This window comes from Sus scrofa, chromosome 6 (assembly GCF_054392235.1).
Source record: "Sus scrofa isolate SSC_HxYL_T2T_F1_AM1 chromosome 6, Sscrofa_HxYL_maternal_Yorkshire_Landrace_v2.0, whole genome shotgun sequence".
NCBI lineage: Eukaryota > Metazoa > Chordata > Mammalia > Artiodactyla > Suidae > Sus > Sus scrofa.
The window spans coordinates 90,485,983-90,503,436 of record NC_139388.1 but is presented as its reverse complement, the minus strand read 5'-3'; the positions used below and the strand labels follow the sequence as shown (position 1 = coordinate 90,503,436).

At 56.1% G+C, this 17,454-nt stretch overlaps 3 protein-coding genes across 44 annotated transcripts in view; 1 reads left to right on the top strand and 2 right to left on the bottom strand.

The window, feature by feature from the left end:
* Nucleotides 1-1,459: 1,459 nt before the first annotated feature.
* LOC146402641 (uncharacterized) lies at nucleotides 1,460-10,842 on the bottom strand. The gene is made up of 2 exons (XM_084963623.1): nucleotides 10,161-10,842; nucleotides 1,460-1,874 (listed from the first exon to the last, which is right to left on the bottom strand). The coding sequence occupies exons 1-2, from the start codon at nucleotides 10,700-10,702 to the stop codon at nucleotides 1,844-1,846; spliced, it is 573 nt and encodes a 190-aa protein (XP_084819749.1). The 5' UTR covers nucleotides 10,703-10,842; the 3' UTR covers nucleotides 1,460-1,843.
* TMEM200B (transmembrane protein 200B) lies at nucleotides 10,328-14,744 on the top strand. 2 transcript variants are annotated; one of them, XM_021095722.2, is made up of 3 exons: nucleotides 10,328-10,411; nucleotides 11,746-11,831; nucleotides 12,351-14,744. In XM_021095722.2, exon 3 carries the CDS (start codon nucleotides 12,371-12,373, stop codon nucleotides 13,292-13,294), a length of 924 nt encoding a protein of 307 aa, XP_020951381.1. In that variant the 5' UTR covers nucleotides 10,328-10,411; nucleotides 11,746-11,831; nucleotides 12,351-12,370; the 3' UTR covers nucleotides 13,295-14,744. The 2 variants fall into 2 exon arrangements, with proteins under 2 accessions (XP_020951381.1, XP_005653444.1); XM_005653387.4 differs by lacking the exon at nucleotides 11,746-11,831.
* The window catches only part of EPB41 (erythrocyte membrane protein band 4.1), a 189,554-nt gene continuing 186,249 nt past the window's right edge, over nucleotides 14,150-17,454 (bottom strand). For all 41 annotated transcript variants that reach the window (XM_084963563.1, XM_084963524.1, XM_084963543.1 and 38 more), the window contains one exon: nucleotides 14,150-17,167. The gene's annotated coding sequence lies outside the window, so the exon portion shown is untranslated. The remainder of the gene's footprint in view (nucleotides 17,168-17,454) is intronic.

The window sequence follows — 17,454 nt, the reverse complement described above, 5'->3', positions numbered from 1 at the left end:
GGCCACACTGGACACTAAATGACATGTACAGCAATGTCCTTATTTGTAAGGGCTGAAAACTAGAAACAACCCCAATGTCTTTTAAATAGGAGAATGGACAAGCTGTGGTGTGTTTCTTTTAACAAAATGAAAATGAATAAACTACAGCCTCAGAAAGCAATGAGGGCAAATCGCACAGACTAGAGAAGCCAGACGCACACATGAGCAGAACTTTAACTCCAAACAAATTTCTACAACAGACCCAGCTACACTCTAACTGTTTCAAAACACGAACCTGTGCTATTCAAGGGCAGAAGACGGTGTATTTTGGGGGCCAAGGGAAGAGGGGGTACTTGTAATGGGCCAAGAGGGAGGCCCATTCTGGGGTGGGGGGAAAGGAGATAGGAGTTTGCGTCAGGAGAGTTCCAGAAGGTTTTATGCACATTCCCAGTTATATTCACAATGAAAGAGTTTTACCAAAAGGCAAATGAAGATTTAATTAGGTCCCATCAGAATCAAAATTCTTTTTTGCATTAAATAGACTACTTATCCTTAATTCACACTTTCCAGGAAAACCTGGGGTTGCTTAGAGAGTCTTTTAAGAACCAGGGGAAGAGTTCCTGCTGTCGGGCAGTGGGTTAAGAATCTAACTTCAGTGGCTCAGGTTGCTGTGGAGATGCAGGTTCGATCTTCCACCCCACCTAGTGGGTTAAAGGATCCGGTGTTGCCGCAGCTGCAGCGTAGGTTGCAGCTGTAGCTGGGATTCAATCCCTGGCACAGGAACTTCCATATGTCACAATGCTGTGGGTGCAGCCATAAAATAATTTTTTTTTTTAAACTAGGGGAGGAGTTCCCATCATGTCTCAGTGGTTAACGAACCCAACCAGCATCCATGAGGATGTGGGTTCCATCCCTGGCCTCACTCAGTAGGTTAAGGATCCAGCGTTGCTGTGAGCTGTGGTGTAGGCCAGTAGCTATAGCTCCGATTAGACCCCTAACCTGGGAACCTCCATAGGCAGCGGGAAGCGGCCCTGGAAAAGACAAAAAAAAGACAAAAAATTAGGGCATATTCTTGAGAAATGCAAATTAGAACACCTATCAGGTGCTTCATTATACCTGGTATCTATGCTGAGACCCAGGGCAGCTGGGTGCACTCTGAGTGGGCACAGCCAGGATGCAGATGATGGAGCCAGGAATCACCTGGAATTGGGGGGGAAGCTGGCAGGGGCAGTGCTGGGACTCACACTCCTGGGCACTCATCCTAAGGTGAGAAAACTCAAAGAAAACAGAACAAAGGGGTTTATACTGGTGTTATTCACAACAGGAAGACTAGTGGAAACCATTCAAGCCCAACCGCAGAGGACTCACCAAGTTGTCTCCTAGGACTGCGTTCTGCAGCCCCCCAGACAAAGTGAAATGCCCTTCCCCGGGCCTGAGTTTATTTCTATGAAAAATCTTATGAAGGCTTAGATAGCAAATATCATTCAGTTAATCATCTTTATTGGGAAGCCTCGAATCATTTGAAAAGAAAGGAACAATTCATGACCACACACTCCGGTGACACCATGTGATGCTACCTTTGTCATTCGGTCACCGTGAAAGTTGACTGTGGGGGTCTTTCAATGACCTTTTTGTCATCTTAATTTCCCTCAAGCATCCCTTGGCAGGAAATCTGAAAAGTCTCTCCAAGCATCTTCAGTGGTTCTTCCAAACCAGAAACTTGGGCTGGAGCCAACAGTGTCAGCAAGGCATGGCCAGCGCTCCGAGGCGGCCTCTTAGCTCGCTGGCTGGAGGCGCTGGCGTCCCAGTGAAGAAACTCTGCAATTACGTGAGGACATCTCCTCCTCCTCTTGGCTGTCTCTTCTTACTGGAATCTGATTTGGGACACGAGGCTCCTGGGAAATATCAGTAGGAGACAGAGCGAATGATCTAGTGCTGACAGTGTGCTGGCTGCACGCCAGGCTCAGGGGAGGGGGTGTTCGGTCAAGTTACCTGGTCCTCTTGGCAGCCCTGCAAGGTCAGCATGTTGTCCAGATTTTACGGATGAGGACATGAGAGATTCTAGGAAGGGTGTGACTCTCACTACTTTCTTACAATGTGACCTTGGACAAGTTGCTTAAACTCTCTGGGCCATGGTTTCCTCATTTGTAAAATGTGGATAGTAATTCATACCCCTATCCCCCAACTCGGTGTAGAGAAGGCTTTTAAGTGAGACAAACTTGGCCTGGAGTCCTGAGGACACCCCATATGCTGTGTGACTTTGGGTTTGGGGGGGGTTCGTGTCACCTCAGAGCCTGGAAATAGGAAATGGCTCAGTACCTGTTACACCTGCAGGGGAAGAGGTCAATGGCCTCATGCCAGCCTTGTTTGAATGAGTGCTAGGCCAACGGGTCCCTCCACCCCAAGTGCCTTGCCTGTCCCTTCAAAGCTCACTTCACACCATCTCCTCCTTCAGGGCTAAATCCTCTCGCCCCACCTCCCTGTGTGGAGCCTTGAGGATGGGGAGGAAGAGGAGGCACTGGGGAAGCCCACCGCAGCCTGCTCTGCCCTGTCCTCTTCATCTGTAAAATGGGCAGCAAAGCTACCCCTATGTGGATGCTGGAACCACCTGCGCTCTGCATCTCCCTGCATTTGAGGGAAGGAAGGGGGAGAGGGCACTTGTAAGGGAGGGAACTCCCTGGGCCTCCGGTCCCCTCTGCAAGGGGGAAATAGTCCCCATAAACGCCAAAGGACAGGGGCCTGTCCGATAAAAAAAACTCCTGCAGGCCTGGGCTGCATGCCCAAGCTAGGGACTCGGCTAGGCAAGAAACCCAGGGCCAGAGTTTGGGCTGAGACCAGTCCCGGGGAGGGGGGGGTCCCACCCGGGGGGGGGTCCCACCCAGCTCTGTCTGCACCATTTCGTGTCTCAGAGCCTTTTCCCTGATCGTAAGGCAGGGCCAGGGTGGTGTTGCCCTCACTGGAGCATTAGGATTTGGCAGGGGCTCCCACGCTGCCTGAGTCTGACTCCGCCCTCCACCCCCAGGCCCTCACCGGGCTTCGTCCCCTAAGGTCCTGCCATGCAGCTTTGTGTCCTTACTCTCTCCCGACCTCCCCAGGCAGAATCCCTTCTATGGTAGACAGCCTGCGGTTTGCAGGGAGGTCCGAAAGCCGGCGATCCCGGGTTCCGGATGAGCATCCGAGGCGGACACGCGTTCGCGCAGATGACATTGTGGGACGTTGGCACAGAGGCAGGGTTGGGCCCCGGCCTCTGCTGCATGTGCTGAGGCTCGGGGAGCCGGCAGGTTGGAGCTGGATGCAGTGTGGGGGCCTCGCCACCAGGCGGCGGCCACGAGGCCCCGGGAATGGTCTCGCCTGCCCGCCGTATCCAGGCTTCCCTGAGCCGCTCGCTGTTCACAGGTTCCCTGGCTCCACTGCGGTGTCTCTGACGTGTTTCTCGCCTCCTTCTGCCTCGGGCCTGGGTACCAAGCCCTCTGCGCGGCTCAAAGGCAAGGGATTGCCCCCTAAAACTGGAGTGCTGCCTCTCTGAGATGGGGGAGGGCAAATTGGGGTGTCTTGACTCATCATCAAACTCTGTGACGTTGGACATGTCACTCACCTTCTCTGGGCTGTAATCCCCACCCCCGCCTCCCGCCCCCTTGGCATGTCTAAGTTTCCAGGCCTGAACCCGCACCACAGCAGTGACAACTGCCAGATCCTTAACCCTCCGAGCCACGAAGGAACCGCCATCTGGGCCTGTTACTTCGTCTTTACAATTTACAAGCATTTTATTCAAGATCTTTGGAGTCTGGCATCTGACCCCATGTTAACTACAGAATTGGCACCAGTCCAGGGTTGCAGTGTGGAGAAACTGGAACATATGATCTGAGAGCCCGAGAGCTGCTCTCTGCAGGGCCAAGGTGACTGAGAAGTAGATGGACAGACAGAGTCCCCACTGGCCCCTGCTTCTTGACACAAAGGATGGGAGGATGGCTGGCTGGGCATGCTGCCAACTCCAGGGCTCCCCCAACCAAGGGGCCTGCCCTGAAGGGTTCCCCACCTTGGATCCCAGGCTCCAGAGAAGCCAGCCTCTGCTCCCTACCCCCACCACCATGGTGCTCACCGCCTCATCTGCAGGGTGATCTATTACCAAAGAGAGGTGCCACATCCCTGCTGTTTCTGTGGCAAGGACTCCTACCAGTCTCCCAGTATCCATTTCCCAGCCTCCCCTGGAGCTGAGTGGTCATGTGCCCTAGTTCTAACCAATGAGAAAGAATCATTCTGGACTTGTGCATTGGGTATTGGGCCAATAAAGAGGAAGCAGCCCCTTCCCCAACCCCATTCTCCCTGGCTGGTCTGCAGACTCAGGGAGAGGGAATACTGAGCATCTTCAACCATGAAGACAGGCTGGGTACCACACCTTGGGATGACAGAGCAACAAGATGGAAGGAGCCGGGGTCCCTAATTTGGGAGCCTCCCTGTTGATGTTAGGTGGTTAATGCTCTAGCTGTAGAGAGAAAGAGAAATACATTCCAATCTTGCTTAAAATCATTTTCTTAAATTCCCTTCTGGCAACATCAGCCAGGTTCACTCTTCAGTCAGTCACTGAAATAAAATAATAATTAGCTACTATGTAACAAGTGCTTACTACACCAGGTGTATTAGTTAGGTTTCACTGGGTTATGCTGCAGTAACAAATTACTCCAATCTCAAAAACAAAGGTTTCCTATTGGTGTTGGCTATTGCTGGTGTGGGCTGGCTGCAGCCTGGCTCCACTCTAAGGCATGCCCCACTGCACAATGCCATTTTCCTAATTTACAAGGGAGGAAGGGAAACACGTAGGTATAATTTTCTCAAGTGAGGTTTTTCTTGCCCTGTGGTTCCTGTTGTGACCTGTCTGTTGTGAGCACTGGCAGGGGAATGCAGATCTTCACAGGAAACCTCCAGTTTCAGTCCTTGGCTGAACACATGTGCCATGGCTGAGACCGCTGGTGGCAGATATGTGCCTGCAGTCACATTTCTGGTAGGAGATCACCCAACTTCCAAAGTCCCACCCCTATCCTCCAAGGCTGGCAGGCACTGTCAGGACCTGTTACCCTCTCCCAGGCTTCTGAGAGAAGCTCCTTTTGGACTCCTGACCAGGCCCCTCCCTCTAGTCCTCAGCTGATTGGACCAGGAATAGACACCTGATTCAAGCTGAGCCAATCAGAATGTTTAAGAAATTGGAACCAAACACAGAAAGGAGGTAGACCCTCAAAACTAAGAGCAGTCGAAATAGTAACAGTGACAATAACCACAGCTAAGGTTCATTGGGCACTTCTGCACAGGCTCTGCGGGCTCTTGTCAAATGGGGCATCCGCATAACCCTGTGCTGTAATCAGCACGCAGTCAGATGAAGAAACTGAGGCTCAGAGACGACATGACTGCCTTGAGGGTGTTTGGGCGAACACACAGCTATCTCCTCCCGGATTAAGCCTTTGCACAGGGCATTCAAGTCTCTTCACGACCTGGTACCAATTCCTCTTCAGCCTCATCCCTTGCCCTTCCCACACTCCCTTCCAACAACTCAGTTCCTTCTCTCCCCTGCTCTGTGGCTCTGCCCTTACAGCAACTTCTGTCTGGTATTCTCCCCAAGCCCTGCTCAAATTCTTCCTCTTCCAGGAAGCCTTCATTACCCCTCTCCTCAACTGCTGATGCCCTGGGCCCCCAGCACCACCTCTAGGTTGACCAGGAGCGGGGGGCTCCTCTTCAGTGCAGTTCAGCCTCCTACCTGGGGAGGCTCTGCTGAGTCCCCTCATGCCTGTCCCACTTCGTGCTCCTCGCAGCCCTTGGAGTGGGGGACTTACATCACAACTCCGTTTTACAGAGCAGGAAAAGTCAGGCTCAGGGAGACAGAGATCTCTCTTGGTCACACAGCCAGTAAGTAAGTGGCTGGACCACAATTCAAGCCTCAGTCTTGGACTCCTAGGTCTGGCTCTGATTAAGTCACTTTCTTTGATCCTGCCTCTGAAAAAGGAGGTGAGGAAGGTCCCAGGGGACCAGGACAGGAACTGGCAGGGATCAGGGTGAGAGGGGGCCAAAGCTGCTGGCTTCAGGACAGAACCATAGGACCTGGGAGGTAGGGGACTGATGTTTAGAGGTCCTTTTCCTCATGGCGGCCAGGGGTGTCACCTTCCTCTGTAGGTGGCACATTTCCCCAACACTATACCTGCTCCTGGGTCAGCCTGGAGCCCCACATCATGCCGATGCCCTCGTGTCCTCTCAGAGAAACAATCCCCAGGCCCCATACTGACAGCAGGTAAAGACCTTACCCAGGTATATATGGATCAAGCCACTCCTTTGCTTTAAAACCTCCTGTGGCTCAAAGAGCCAGAGGGTTGAGCCTCAGATCCTGAATCTTGTGTTTCAGGTGCTCTGCAATCAGGTCCTGACCCCCTTTCATCCCATCCCCTGCTCCCCCACAGCACCTGCCCCCATGTCCATGCCTCCAGGCTGTCTGCATGCTGTCTCTACTGCCTGGAATATCTTGCAGCAGGGAAAACTATTCTGACCCTGAGACCCCCTCCTCCACGAAGTCCTCCCTGCTGCCTGCCCCCCACATGGAGTCAGCTGCTGCTTCCTCAGCCTTTGTGGGGTGGCCCATTTACCCCAAACCCTGAAGGATCTGGGTGGGACCCAAGGCTGTGTCTTCTCTGGTCCCCAACAGCCAGCCCAGAGAAGGTGGATAAAGAGAACCACTAACCTCGGCCTGACATTTTATAGGTGTGAGAACCAGCTAAAGGCCAGAAAAACCCTAATGGGGGCTCCATCCTCATCATAGCCCTTTGTGGCTGTTGCTTCCATTGTCCCCTCACTTTGTAGAGGAGGAAACTGAGGCATAAAGAGATGAACTGCTCTGGCTGCAGTCACAGGGCTACTGGGAGGTAGTGTAGCCTGTGGTTAAAACTTGGTTCTATTCCTGGCTCTGCCAGTGACCAGCTGTGTGACCACAGGCAAGCCTGGACCTCACTGAATCTCAGCCTGTACGTGTGACACGGGGTGATAGTGGCACCTCACTCTCAGGGCTGTCTTACACACTTAAGAAGGTAACAGGTATAAAAGGATGGAGGTAGGGAAGTTCGGTGCAGTGGTGACGTTCCTGGAGTTACCCCTCTGCCTAGGGATTCAGGTGGGAGGCTGGCTTTGCCCTGTCCCCTGGGAGAGTCTCATCTCCCTGCCCTCCCAGTGTTGCGCTGGCTCTTCTCTGGGCTGCAAGGGCAGTGGTGTTAGGGGGCCCATTCTCCCTTGGGGCTTTGCCTGTGGCCCAGAGACATCCGGTGAGAAGCCCCGTTGCCCAGCTCAGAGCTTCCATGGGGCAGGAGGGGATGGATCTGCAGTTTACCTTCCAGAACCCTCTGAGGGCCTGGGCCCCCATGGGACCTGTGATTGTGGGGCTTGAAGCCCTGCTGGGTCACCCTGGTCGAGGCACTGTCCTTTGGGCCACTGGTTTCCATCCTCGTAAAATGGGGCAGCAGGACTGGGCTTCTGGATTCTACTTGCCCCTCAGTTCTCACTGGCAACAAGTCCTTTGGGGGAAAGATGAGTTATAGAGGCAGGGGCTGTGCAGGGGGGCTGGGACGGGCCCATGGGCACCCAGCAAGTGCCTGGGCAGCATAATTAAACCGTGGACTCAGAGCCATGCTCTCCCCCTCTGAATCCAGGTTCTAAATTCTTGGTTGAGGCTGTGGACCCACTGGGTGGGAGCCACACTGGCAAAGGGTTATGATGTTTCAGGAATCCCTGGGCTCAGGCAGGAAATTCAGGGCAGTCCATCCCCAGCCTGCTTGGCTGTTCCTAAAGTGGAGATGAGGGAAGAAAGATTCCCAGGCCCTGCTTTTCTATGGCCCCGGGGTGGGGCTGTGACATACAGAAGATGACAGCTGCTCCCTCCCTATGGTGGCTTCTGGAAAGGATATGGAGCCTCGCTTAGGCAGGGACCTCAGGGTCACTGGGTCTGGCTCTCTGCCTTCACAGAGAAGCTTTGGGGCAATATACTGATCACCCTGGTCCTAGGGGACATCTCATCCAGGCCCCTCCTGGTTCAGAAGTGAAGGGGTCCAGGTCACACAGAGGCCAGGCACATTCAGGAAGGGATCAGTATCCCAATACTGAGGCCAATGGCTGTCTGCATATCTACACACCCACGGGGCCAAACCGTGGGTAGACATCCCTCTGCGGAGGATCAGGGGGCACTAATCAGTCTGGCTGTGTGTCTGGGGGCAAGTCTCTTTGCCGCTCTGAGCCAGTTTCCTCATTTGTAAACTAGGCATAACACGGACTTACCAGAGCCCTCAAGAGAATTAAAAGGGGTTACATCTGGGAATGGGGACCCTTCTCTCCCACATCACCCCAAATGAGAGGGGAAGGTTTCTACAGCCCTCAAACACTGCCCTATGGGCTTGATACCCATGGTCAGAGGAGGGGGTGGCTGTTTGGGACAGCGGCCCTGGGGCCTTTCACAAAAGTAGGGGGAACGGAAGGAGCAGGAACAGGGCTGATCACCAGGCCTAGAGAGATGGCTGGCTGCTGGAAGCCTGGCTGGTCCTGTGCGCCCAGGCCTCAGGAGCCCCCCAGTGAGGGCAAAGGGCAGAGGAGGGGAAAAGCTGGGAGGGGAGGGAGGAGGAGCAAGTGATAAACGCCAGGGCAGGTGGAGCAGGGGGACAAGGACGGGGAGGCTACCTGGGATTTGGCCTCTAGAGGTGGTGTCCCCAGGAAGAGCAGGGAGCAGGAGCGTCGGTGTTAGGTGGGGTCCGCGTGTGGGGAGGGGGACGAAGTGCACGGCGAAGAGGGGGTCTCCAGCAAAGGGAATGGCGGAGGCAAGAAGTGGGAGGAGACAGAGAAGTCACTGCCTCAGTGGAGCACGGGCAACAGCCCAGACGCGAACTCAGGCCGAGGGAGCCTTGCGTCCCACACTGGGCGGCAGGAAGGCGACCATGGCCTCGCTCTCGGACATCCGCAGGGGTGAGGCCCCACCCGCCGTGACCTCCTGGAGACACGCGTATCCTCGCAGTCGCCCCACTGGAGGAGGCCCCGCCACCAGGGGGTGGCTTCGGGGCTCCTCGGCTGAGCCGGAGGGCCAGAGCCAGGGTTCGAGGCCCAGCTGTGCTGTGTGGCTAAGCGTTGGAGAGTAGGGTGGCCCAGGCCGGCGACTTCCTCGAGTTTCCTCCACCCCGCCCCGCCCCCCGGGCGCACAGCCGGGTCTCATTACCGTCGGTCGCCCTCCCCTCTGGTCCCGCTTGCCGGGGGGTCCCCGCGGCTGGGGGGAGGGGCGGGTTATAATCAATCCCAGGCCGGAAATTCCTCCCGAGGGGCCCGGCTGGGCTGCGGGAGTGAGGGGGGCCGCGCGGAGGCTGGCAATCCGCCCGCACCACTCCTCCTCCTCCGAGCCCGCCCCCAGCATCATGGAAACTGGGCCGCCGGCCGAACCCCCTGGCTCCAATCCACATTCTTGCCTCTGGGGGCGGGAGGGGCACTAAAGCTCCGCCGCCCCCCTCGAGCCCGTCGGCGGGGGGCGCCGCAGCCCTCTGAAACCTTCTCCTGATTTGGGACGAGCACCGCCTCCCCACTGCAGCTTGAGCGCATCTTCTTCGGGTAGGTTAGGGAGGCCAGCAGGACTCTCCAAGAGACTCACCCGGCTCTGAGAACCGGCTTCATCTCCATTTACCCCTCCCCCCACGTTATTACTGTTCATTGAGAGCTCGCAGGCTTCTGCCGGCTGTGCCCCCTAATCATGCAACCCCGCTCTCGAGGCCGGATTTTCACTTCTCATCATCTTGCGAGGCAGACAGCATTATGCCCATTTTACAGGTGAAGGCAGTGAGATTCAAATAGAGGAAGAGCTGTGGGGTCGGGCGGAGGCAGGAACTCGGGCCGCCTCCTCTGGGAAGCTCCTTGGACGACGCTGGGCATCTGTGGGCTCTCAGATGCCCCCCGAGAGTCCTCTACCGGATGCCTGTAAGGAGGGACTCTGCGAGGCGGGGGAGGGCGTGAGGGCTTCAAATCTTATCTGCTCGCTCAGGCTGTGGGGCTGGATAGGTGACTCTCCAGATCGGGGTCTCAGTTTCCCCACGTGAGAAGAGGGCACCCTCCCAGGCCTTCTAAACGTCGTTAACCGGGACTCAGGCCCCCGGATCCTCTGAGACACCGGGCGCACACACAGCGCTTACCTGCGAGCCTGACTTGAGTAGCTTCCTCCTTCCTGTGGTGGGGCCAGGCGGGGCACTGGCCAGACAATCCCTGTGGCTCCCAGGGGGCGGGGCCAGGGCGGCGCTGGGCGGGGCTGGGGCCGGGGGCGGGGCCGGGGGCCAAGATTCCGCGGAGACCTTGGCAGTGCAGTGAGCCGCTGCGCGCGGACTCGGACTCGGACTCGGAGTCGTACTCGGACCCACCCCGGCACGGCGCGGCTTAGCGCCGCCAGGTGAGCAAAACTAGGGCCTGCGGTTCGCCCTCCACTCTCCCTAACTTTTCGTCTGGCCCCTCCCTCCGGAAAGGCCTTGGGGAGGGCAGGAGCCAGGTCCTCCCTTGCCCCAGGGCCGGACTGTGGACTCGTGCGGAGGCCGGACCCCGGATTGCCCCGGCCCCGGGCCTGAGCAATTTCCCGCGACCTGGGATCTTCGGACAGTGTCTCCAAGTTTCTGCCTCTCAGGGGCCCCCAGCGTCGACTCACACCCTCCTGAGTCTCGGGGTCTCTGAGCATGTTCGGCCCCATATATCTTTGCACGCCTCCGCTTCCTTCCCCGCCAGGGCCCGCGGGACTCAGGGGTGACCTTTCCGGAACTGGGGCCGGGGCGCCAGCCTGGCCTGGGATGGGGTGGTCGTATCTTCAGCATGGGGCTGGAGAAAGGGTAATGCGCCTCGCTTCCCCCCAGAACGCTCCCCGGGGCTGTGCGGAGAAGTGCCCAGCGTTGGGTCCAGGTGGATCCCCCGTCCTGTGTGGCCTGTGACCCCGACAGGCCCCCTCGCTTCTCTGGGCCACAGTTTCCCTCTGTGAACACCAGGCTTTGGACGCAGGAAACGCCGGGGCTCCTTGCTAGGCCCCGGGACTTCAGCGCTCCTGTCCAAGCCAGGGATGGAATGTCCTGCTTGGAGCTTCGGGGGTGCGGATGGGAGTGAGTAGGGCAACAAGGCCTCCTTCCTGGGGCCTCTGCTACGGGCTCCAGCGCTGCAGCTGTTGAGAAACCAGACTGGGGCCCTGAGGACGCACCACTAGACAGCGAGGTCTTAACCCTTCTCTCCTGCGGCCCAGAGCGCCTGGACCGAGGCCCCATTTCCTCCCACACCCTCCCTTCCGTAGGGGCCACATCACACGCAGCCTAGCTACTCCTGCCCGGCCCAGATCCAGGCCTCAGACCGGGCTGTATCAGCAGCCAGGAGGGGCTCATGCCGGGCGGCCTCGACCCTGGGGCAGTCTGAGGTGCAAGGGCGGTGCTGCTACGGCTGGGACGCGGGCCATTCGGTCGGAGGAGGCCAGGCGGCGGGTAAGGGGGATGATTCATCCCGAGGAGCCTGAATGGGAAACGCTGAAACCTACGAGAACAGCCTTGCCCGGGCCAACGGGAAAGCCAGGAGGGGAGCTCACCCGGCCAGGCGCCCGGGCCGCAGCCCCCTACCTCCTGCCCGGGCCGTAGCCCGGCCTCGAAGGAGGGGGAGGCCTCTTCTTCGCGGAGTTTAAAGAAATGCTGGGTAAAGTCTGCCACTGGTCTTGGTCAGAGTGGTCTTCTCGGAGTCTAGCTCGAGTCTCTCTTGCTGCAGCTTCAGTGCTGACTGAGGAGGTCTGGAAGGAGAGGGCGGGCAGGAAGAGGCTGGAGTCCGTGACACCCCCCCCTTCCTCCGCTGCGGTATGTGAAGCGCAGTAGGGGAGGGGGAGGTGGGGCCAGCGAGCTACCCCAGCAGACCCGGGCGGCTAAGTGACCCCTCCCTCTTTTACTACCGTGCAACCACGTGCGGGGGTGAGGTCGAGCTCGGGCGGGACTTACGCTGGAGACGCCGCTGCCGGTGGCCCCACACCTCCGGTGGCCTGGGACCCGCAATCTGGCGAAGAGAGCTCAGGCGACCAGAGCCCCGCAGCCCAGGATGCGCCAGGGAGCAGCGCGTGCCCCCCTCCCTCGTCTCCGCCCGCGGTCCCGGCCAACTCCGGCTTCTGCCGCGCGTCTCTGGCTCCGAGCTCCGCTGCGGAAAACCCGATCGGGGGCGGCTCCCCGCCTAGCAGCCCGGGAAAATCCGGGGGTGGCCGCCAGGGATCTCCAAGCGTCCTGGGCGGAGAAGCCCCATCTTCCCTCCCGGACTTGAGCCCCCGATCTGGAGCTTCGACCCTAGGCCCGTCGATTCAGTCCCTGCCTCTCACCTTCTCTCTGCAGAGCGCCCGGACGGCGGCGAGATGACGGCTGGGAGCCCCGGAGACTGCGGGGAAGTGCGGAGGAGCCCCGAGGGTCGCGTCTCCCGCCTGGGCCGCCGCCTGGGCCGCCGCCGGCGCCCGCGCTCCCCGCCCGAGCCTCTGCGGGTGCGGGCGCGGCTGCGGCTGCGCTCGCCGTCGGGGGCGTTCGCAGCGCTGGGGGCGCTCGTGGTACTGGTGGGCATGGGCATTGCAGTGGCTGGCTACTGGCCGCATCGCGCCGGGATCCCGGGGCCCCGGGCTGCAAACTCCAGCTCGCCCCCATTGACCGAGCTGCGGCGCGAGGGTCGTGGCGCCGGCCGGGCCCATGGCCCTCACGAGAGGCTGCGGCTGCTTGGACCTGTGGTCATGGGCGTTGGCCTGTTCGTGTTCATCTGCGCCAACACGCTGCTCTATGAGAACCGCGATTTGGAAACGCGACGGCTTCGCCAGGGGGTGCTGAGGGCTCAGGCGCTGCGGCCCCCCGACGGCCCGGGCTGGGACTGCGCTCTTCTCCCCAGCCCTGGTCCCAGGACTCCCCGAGCCATTGGCTGCGTGGAGCAGGAAAGCTGGGACCTGTCCCCGCGTCGGGGTACTTCACCCGTCCCCTCACTGCGAAGTCTGCGTTCAGAGCCTGCTAATCCTCGCTTGGGGTTACCTGCCCTGCTCAATAGTTACCCTCTGAAGGGCTCTGGGCTGCACCCACCCTGGGGTCCACGGACCCAGACTGGCCATGTGATTATCACCGTGCAGCCCTCTGGTTCCTGCATTGAACATTCCAAGTCTCTGGATCTGGGACTTGGGGAGCTCCTGCTTGGGGCCCCAGCAGCGAGGGACTGTGCTCACCGAAGCTGGCCACGGCTGGACCGCCTCAGTCTGGGGGGTTATGCCAAGTTGGGAGGAGGAGGGAACTTGGGGGCCCGGGTCTGAAGAGCAGGGGACAGCCTGCTATGAGGCTGCAGCACGGACCTTGGTCCCAATACAGGACTAGGAGTCCCAATATCTAGTAGCTGTCACATCCCAGGGGATGGATGCTCTGGAGCCAGCAGCTGCTAAGGCACCCTGACTTGAAGGTTCACAGAGAAATACCAACTGCACAAGGGTTCAATAAGCCAGAGAGAACGTTTTAATGTGGACTCTGGAGACCAGCATGCCCTGGCCTCAGGAATTCCTTCAGCCTCCAAAAGCGGCTTTAGCTCTGGACAGGTACCTGAAGGGGCTGGAGGTCCAGGCCAGGGTGATTGGGAGATGCAAGCTGGCAAAACTGAAGTGGTGGGCAAGGACCCTAAGACTTGGAAGGTAGGTTGTGATGTTACAGGCTGGGATAGGCTCCCTCCATGGTGGCACTGGTGAGGGGGTTTGGGCCTTTGGGAAGATGGGCAATGGGGTAGAGATGAGACCTTCCACTGCCATCTGGAATGGGGACTTAGCCTTTAACTCCTACCACCTCAACCCCCTTCTTCCCTCAGCCACGCAGGGTACATCCCACTGGGCTACACTACTGCCAGTGCCTCCATACTGAGGGTCTGACCCCTCCCCAAAAAGGCCTGAGAAGCCCCCTTCTCTCTTTTGTCGTGGCCTATGCCAAGGAATCTCCTTCCAGTTGGCAAAAAGCATTTGCCAGTTCTCAGAAGTCCTTTTATATGTTGAAGTTGCATTTTGGCCAATGTGGAAAGCTTTAGAAAATGGCTTAGACTGGGTCTCTCTGATCCATGTTTAATTTTTTCCAAGTTGCCACTAGGAGAAAAGAACTTTAAAAGTTGATCAACCTTCAGGGAGTCCGTCTTTTTTTTTTTTTTTTTTAATTTATTGAAAAATGCAATGCAAGAAGCAAGACCAAACACATATCTAAACACTACCACCATTTCTCTTACTACAAAAGGCCAAAACAGCAGACCTAATTATTGCCTACTTAATCTAAGGATTTTGCCAATTTGATTCTGCTGCCATAGTTCCTATTTTGTCAAGAAATGTAAACTACTTGATAATGATTCATAATCTTTTTTTTTTTTAATTTACAAAGCTCCTTCATTTTTGTCACCAAAATAAAACATTTGAGAGAGATTTGTAAAACAACCCAGCCTGGGGCTGAGATCCTGGGCAGCTAGTCCCACGAGCACTCCTTGGTGTTGGTCAAGCCATAGCTCTGGCTCCATTCCCAAGGTGGACTGTCACCCCCTCACCCCCAGCTGCCCCTAAGAACACACAGTGGGGGACTGGGGGTGTGTGGGCAAGATTCCCTGACAGGTCCCTGCGGCTCTATGGGCCCTTGGCTGATAAATTCAGATCCTGCTTTGTGGGTGGGTGGGTGGCAGAGACCTCGTGTGGCTTGGAAGAAATCTTTATTTCTCAAAATGAAATAAAAATAAAATTGCAGCAAGAGTTGTTACTGTGGTATGCCTGAGTCACTTCAGGAAAACTGCCGCCAAATCTTTTATTCTGGAAATGAACTCTTCTCCCCTCTTTACCATTTCCACCTGGACAGTCTGTTTTTCTTCATGCACAATGACACACACACAATTGCAAGAAGGAAAAAAAAAATCCAAATAATTGGCAAACCCCAAGTTCTCTAACCAGAGAGGCAGGAAAGGGAAAGAGGCTTGGAAGAACACCACTCATGGTGGCTTGTCCAAATCCTGGCTTCTCAGCACTGGAAGGGCATGGGGATCTGGTCCAGTTTATAGACAAGAAGGCAGGGACAAGTGTTAGTGAGCTGGTGACAGATCGAGGGGAAATTTGGGGGCCGGATCCTGTGCTATGAGAGCTGCTACTCTGACCTGGAGGGCACATAATATTCGGTGTACCAGCTTCCTGATGTGCATGCCCTGGCCTCTTTTCCCAGCTTCATTCCACAGGTTTCAGCTCTGTAAGCCCTTGCAGCTCTTCCAACAGGTCAGCTGGCCATTGACAGGCGAGCTCACACCAGCCTGTTTGAGGTGAGCTGGATTTCCAACCTCGCCACTGCTCTGGGCAACAAAGCCCAGGCTTGGGCTCCACCCTGAAAGCGCCATGGTTCCAGACCCCATGCCCCCAGGCCATGAGTCTGTCCCTGAGACGGGGCACTCTCCTTTCCCCCTGGCCTGTCACACATCCCACCTGAGCTCTTGTCCCTGCCCAGAGGAGAGCTACCTGTTGGTTAGTAACAGTCTCATGTAAGTACTAAGAGGAAAATGCACGCACCTGAAATCAGTTCAAATCAACCGAGTTTGTCTAAACAAAACTCAGCCAGGAGAGACTCTGGCACATGTGGCTGGTTCCCACTGCTGGGAGCAGTGGCTGTAGACTTCTCTCCTGCTCACTGCCCTGGTGCCCCCTGCAACCGCTGGCTGTGACTGACTGTCTACTTCAGGAAGCTCACTTTCTGTCCTAGAATTAGAATTCTAAGAACTTCCAGACAGATGTTTGTGGGAAGCAAGCTGGGAGATTAGAGAAGCCCTACTGAATAAAAATGCCCCCAAATCTTTACCAGGAATAGTGGAAATGGAGACATCAGTTCTCATTTTCAAAACCAAAAGAAAAAAAATACAACAAAAAACCCCAAATCAAAGCCAAACCCACCACAAAAATCAAGCCGCAAAACCAACAGACCTCAGATGGCAGGTGGGAAGGAGCGGAGCTGGTGCTGGTACCCCTTGTCCGGTGGGGTGGGGTTTTGTGGCAAGGGTGGCCCCTAAAAGCCAATTCCTGGACTCCTGAAGGGTATCTGAAGGCAGGTACCAGCAGGGAAGAGAAAGGTCACGGGCCACAACCACCTCCTCTTTGAGTCACACCCCTGTCACCCCAGGATTAAAGGGAGCGGCCCAGGGGTGGTCTCCTGGAAATACTTCCTAGCAGGATCCGACTGAGGTAAACCCACCATTCCCCATGTGAAGTGCACACTGCCGGAACTAGAACATCTTTTTTAAAATCTCATTTAACTTTCTTTGTCCAAATCACCACTAAAAATGTGCCATCAGTGCTTTTGGCCAAAAGTGCCTATTTTTCCGTGAGTTTTGGTCTCCTGAGATGGGAGGTGGGGGAGCACTTAGCAGAACCACTGCTACTGATGAGGTAAAAGGGGAAGGAGGGCAGGAGGGCGAAGGCCACCGAGGTGGTCAAACATTCACAGTATCGGATATATCTGAAGCTACTCCTTATGTCTTTGATCTAAAGAAGCTCCGAAAAGAAAGAACAGGAGGGAGGAAGGAAAAACAATACTACCTTCTTAGCAGAGGTCTCTGCCTCACCAAAACCACCCTTAGCAAAGGGACAGGGACATTTTCCTGGGCTCTGTGGATCAGGGCAGCAGCCCTGCCTGACATTCTGGTAAAGTTACATCATTGGCTCTGAGAAAGGGCTGGTTTCTGAAGTTTCTCCTGTTATCGAAAGGGGTATAAAACTAGGGGAGGAGCAGGGAAGCCCCGTTAAGCTGGCTTTGGCCCCCAACACAGCTGACAGAGTCACTGGAGGATTTCCCCAAGAACGCTGTGGACTTTGTCAGTAAACATGGGGAGAGGCTGGGCTGAAGGGGTTACAAACCACCCCATAAAAAACCAAAAAGCTCCTTAAAAACAGTCCATAGAGTGAAAAGTTGAACAATTTCTGGTATCACAATATAGAAAAAGGTATTCAAAAGGATCAGGGATATAGAGAAGACTCTCTTGGTATAAACTCCAAATAGAAAATGAAATTGATTTTCTGGTGGTTTAGAATCATCTTAAAAGTCTGAAGTCTGACGATTGCAGGTTAGCTTCTTGATCATTCCGCTGGTTTTCTCTCAGATGGGAGATGGGTAGGGAGTGGGGGGAGGGGAGAGGATAGTTCCTAGAGGAAAGAAAGAAGCAAAGTTTTAAAATCCCACAAAAGACACTGCTTCCCAGTCCCAGGGCCAAGTTCTTGTGGCCACAAGTGGCAATCAGGGCCTGGACCTACACGGTGATTGTACTTTTAGGCATGAATTTATTTTGGCTCCCTGGCTCCCCTAAAGCAGCTACCCTGCTTCTAACTCTCTAGTCTGGCCCCAGAGCTTCAGCCATTTCTTCCCTGTCCCCTAAAACCCTCATTTCTAGAGAGCTGGTCCTGCTTTTCTTGGTTTTGTTCTCTCTTCTTGG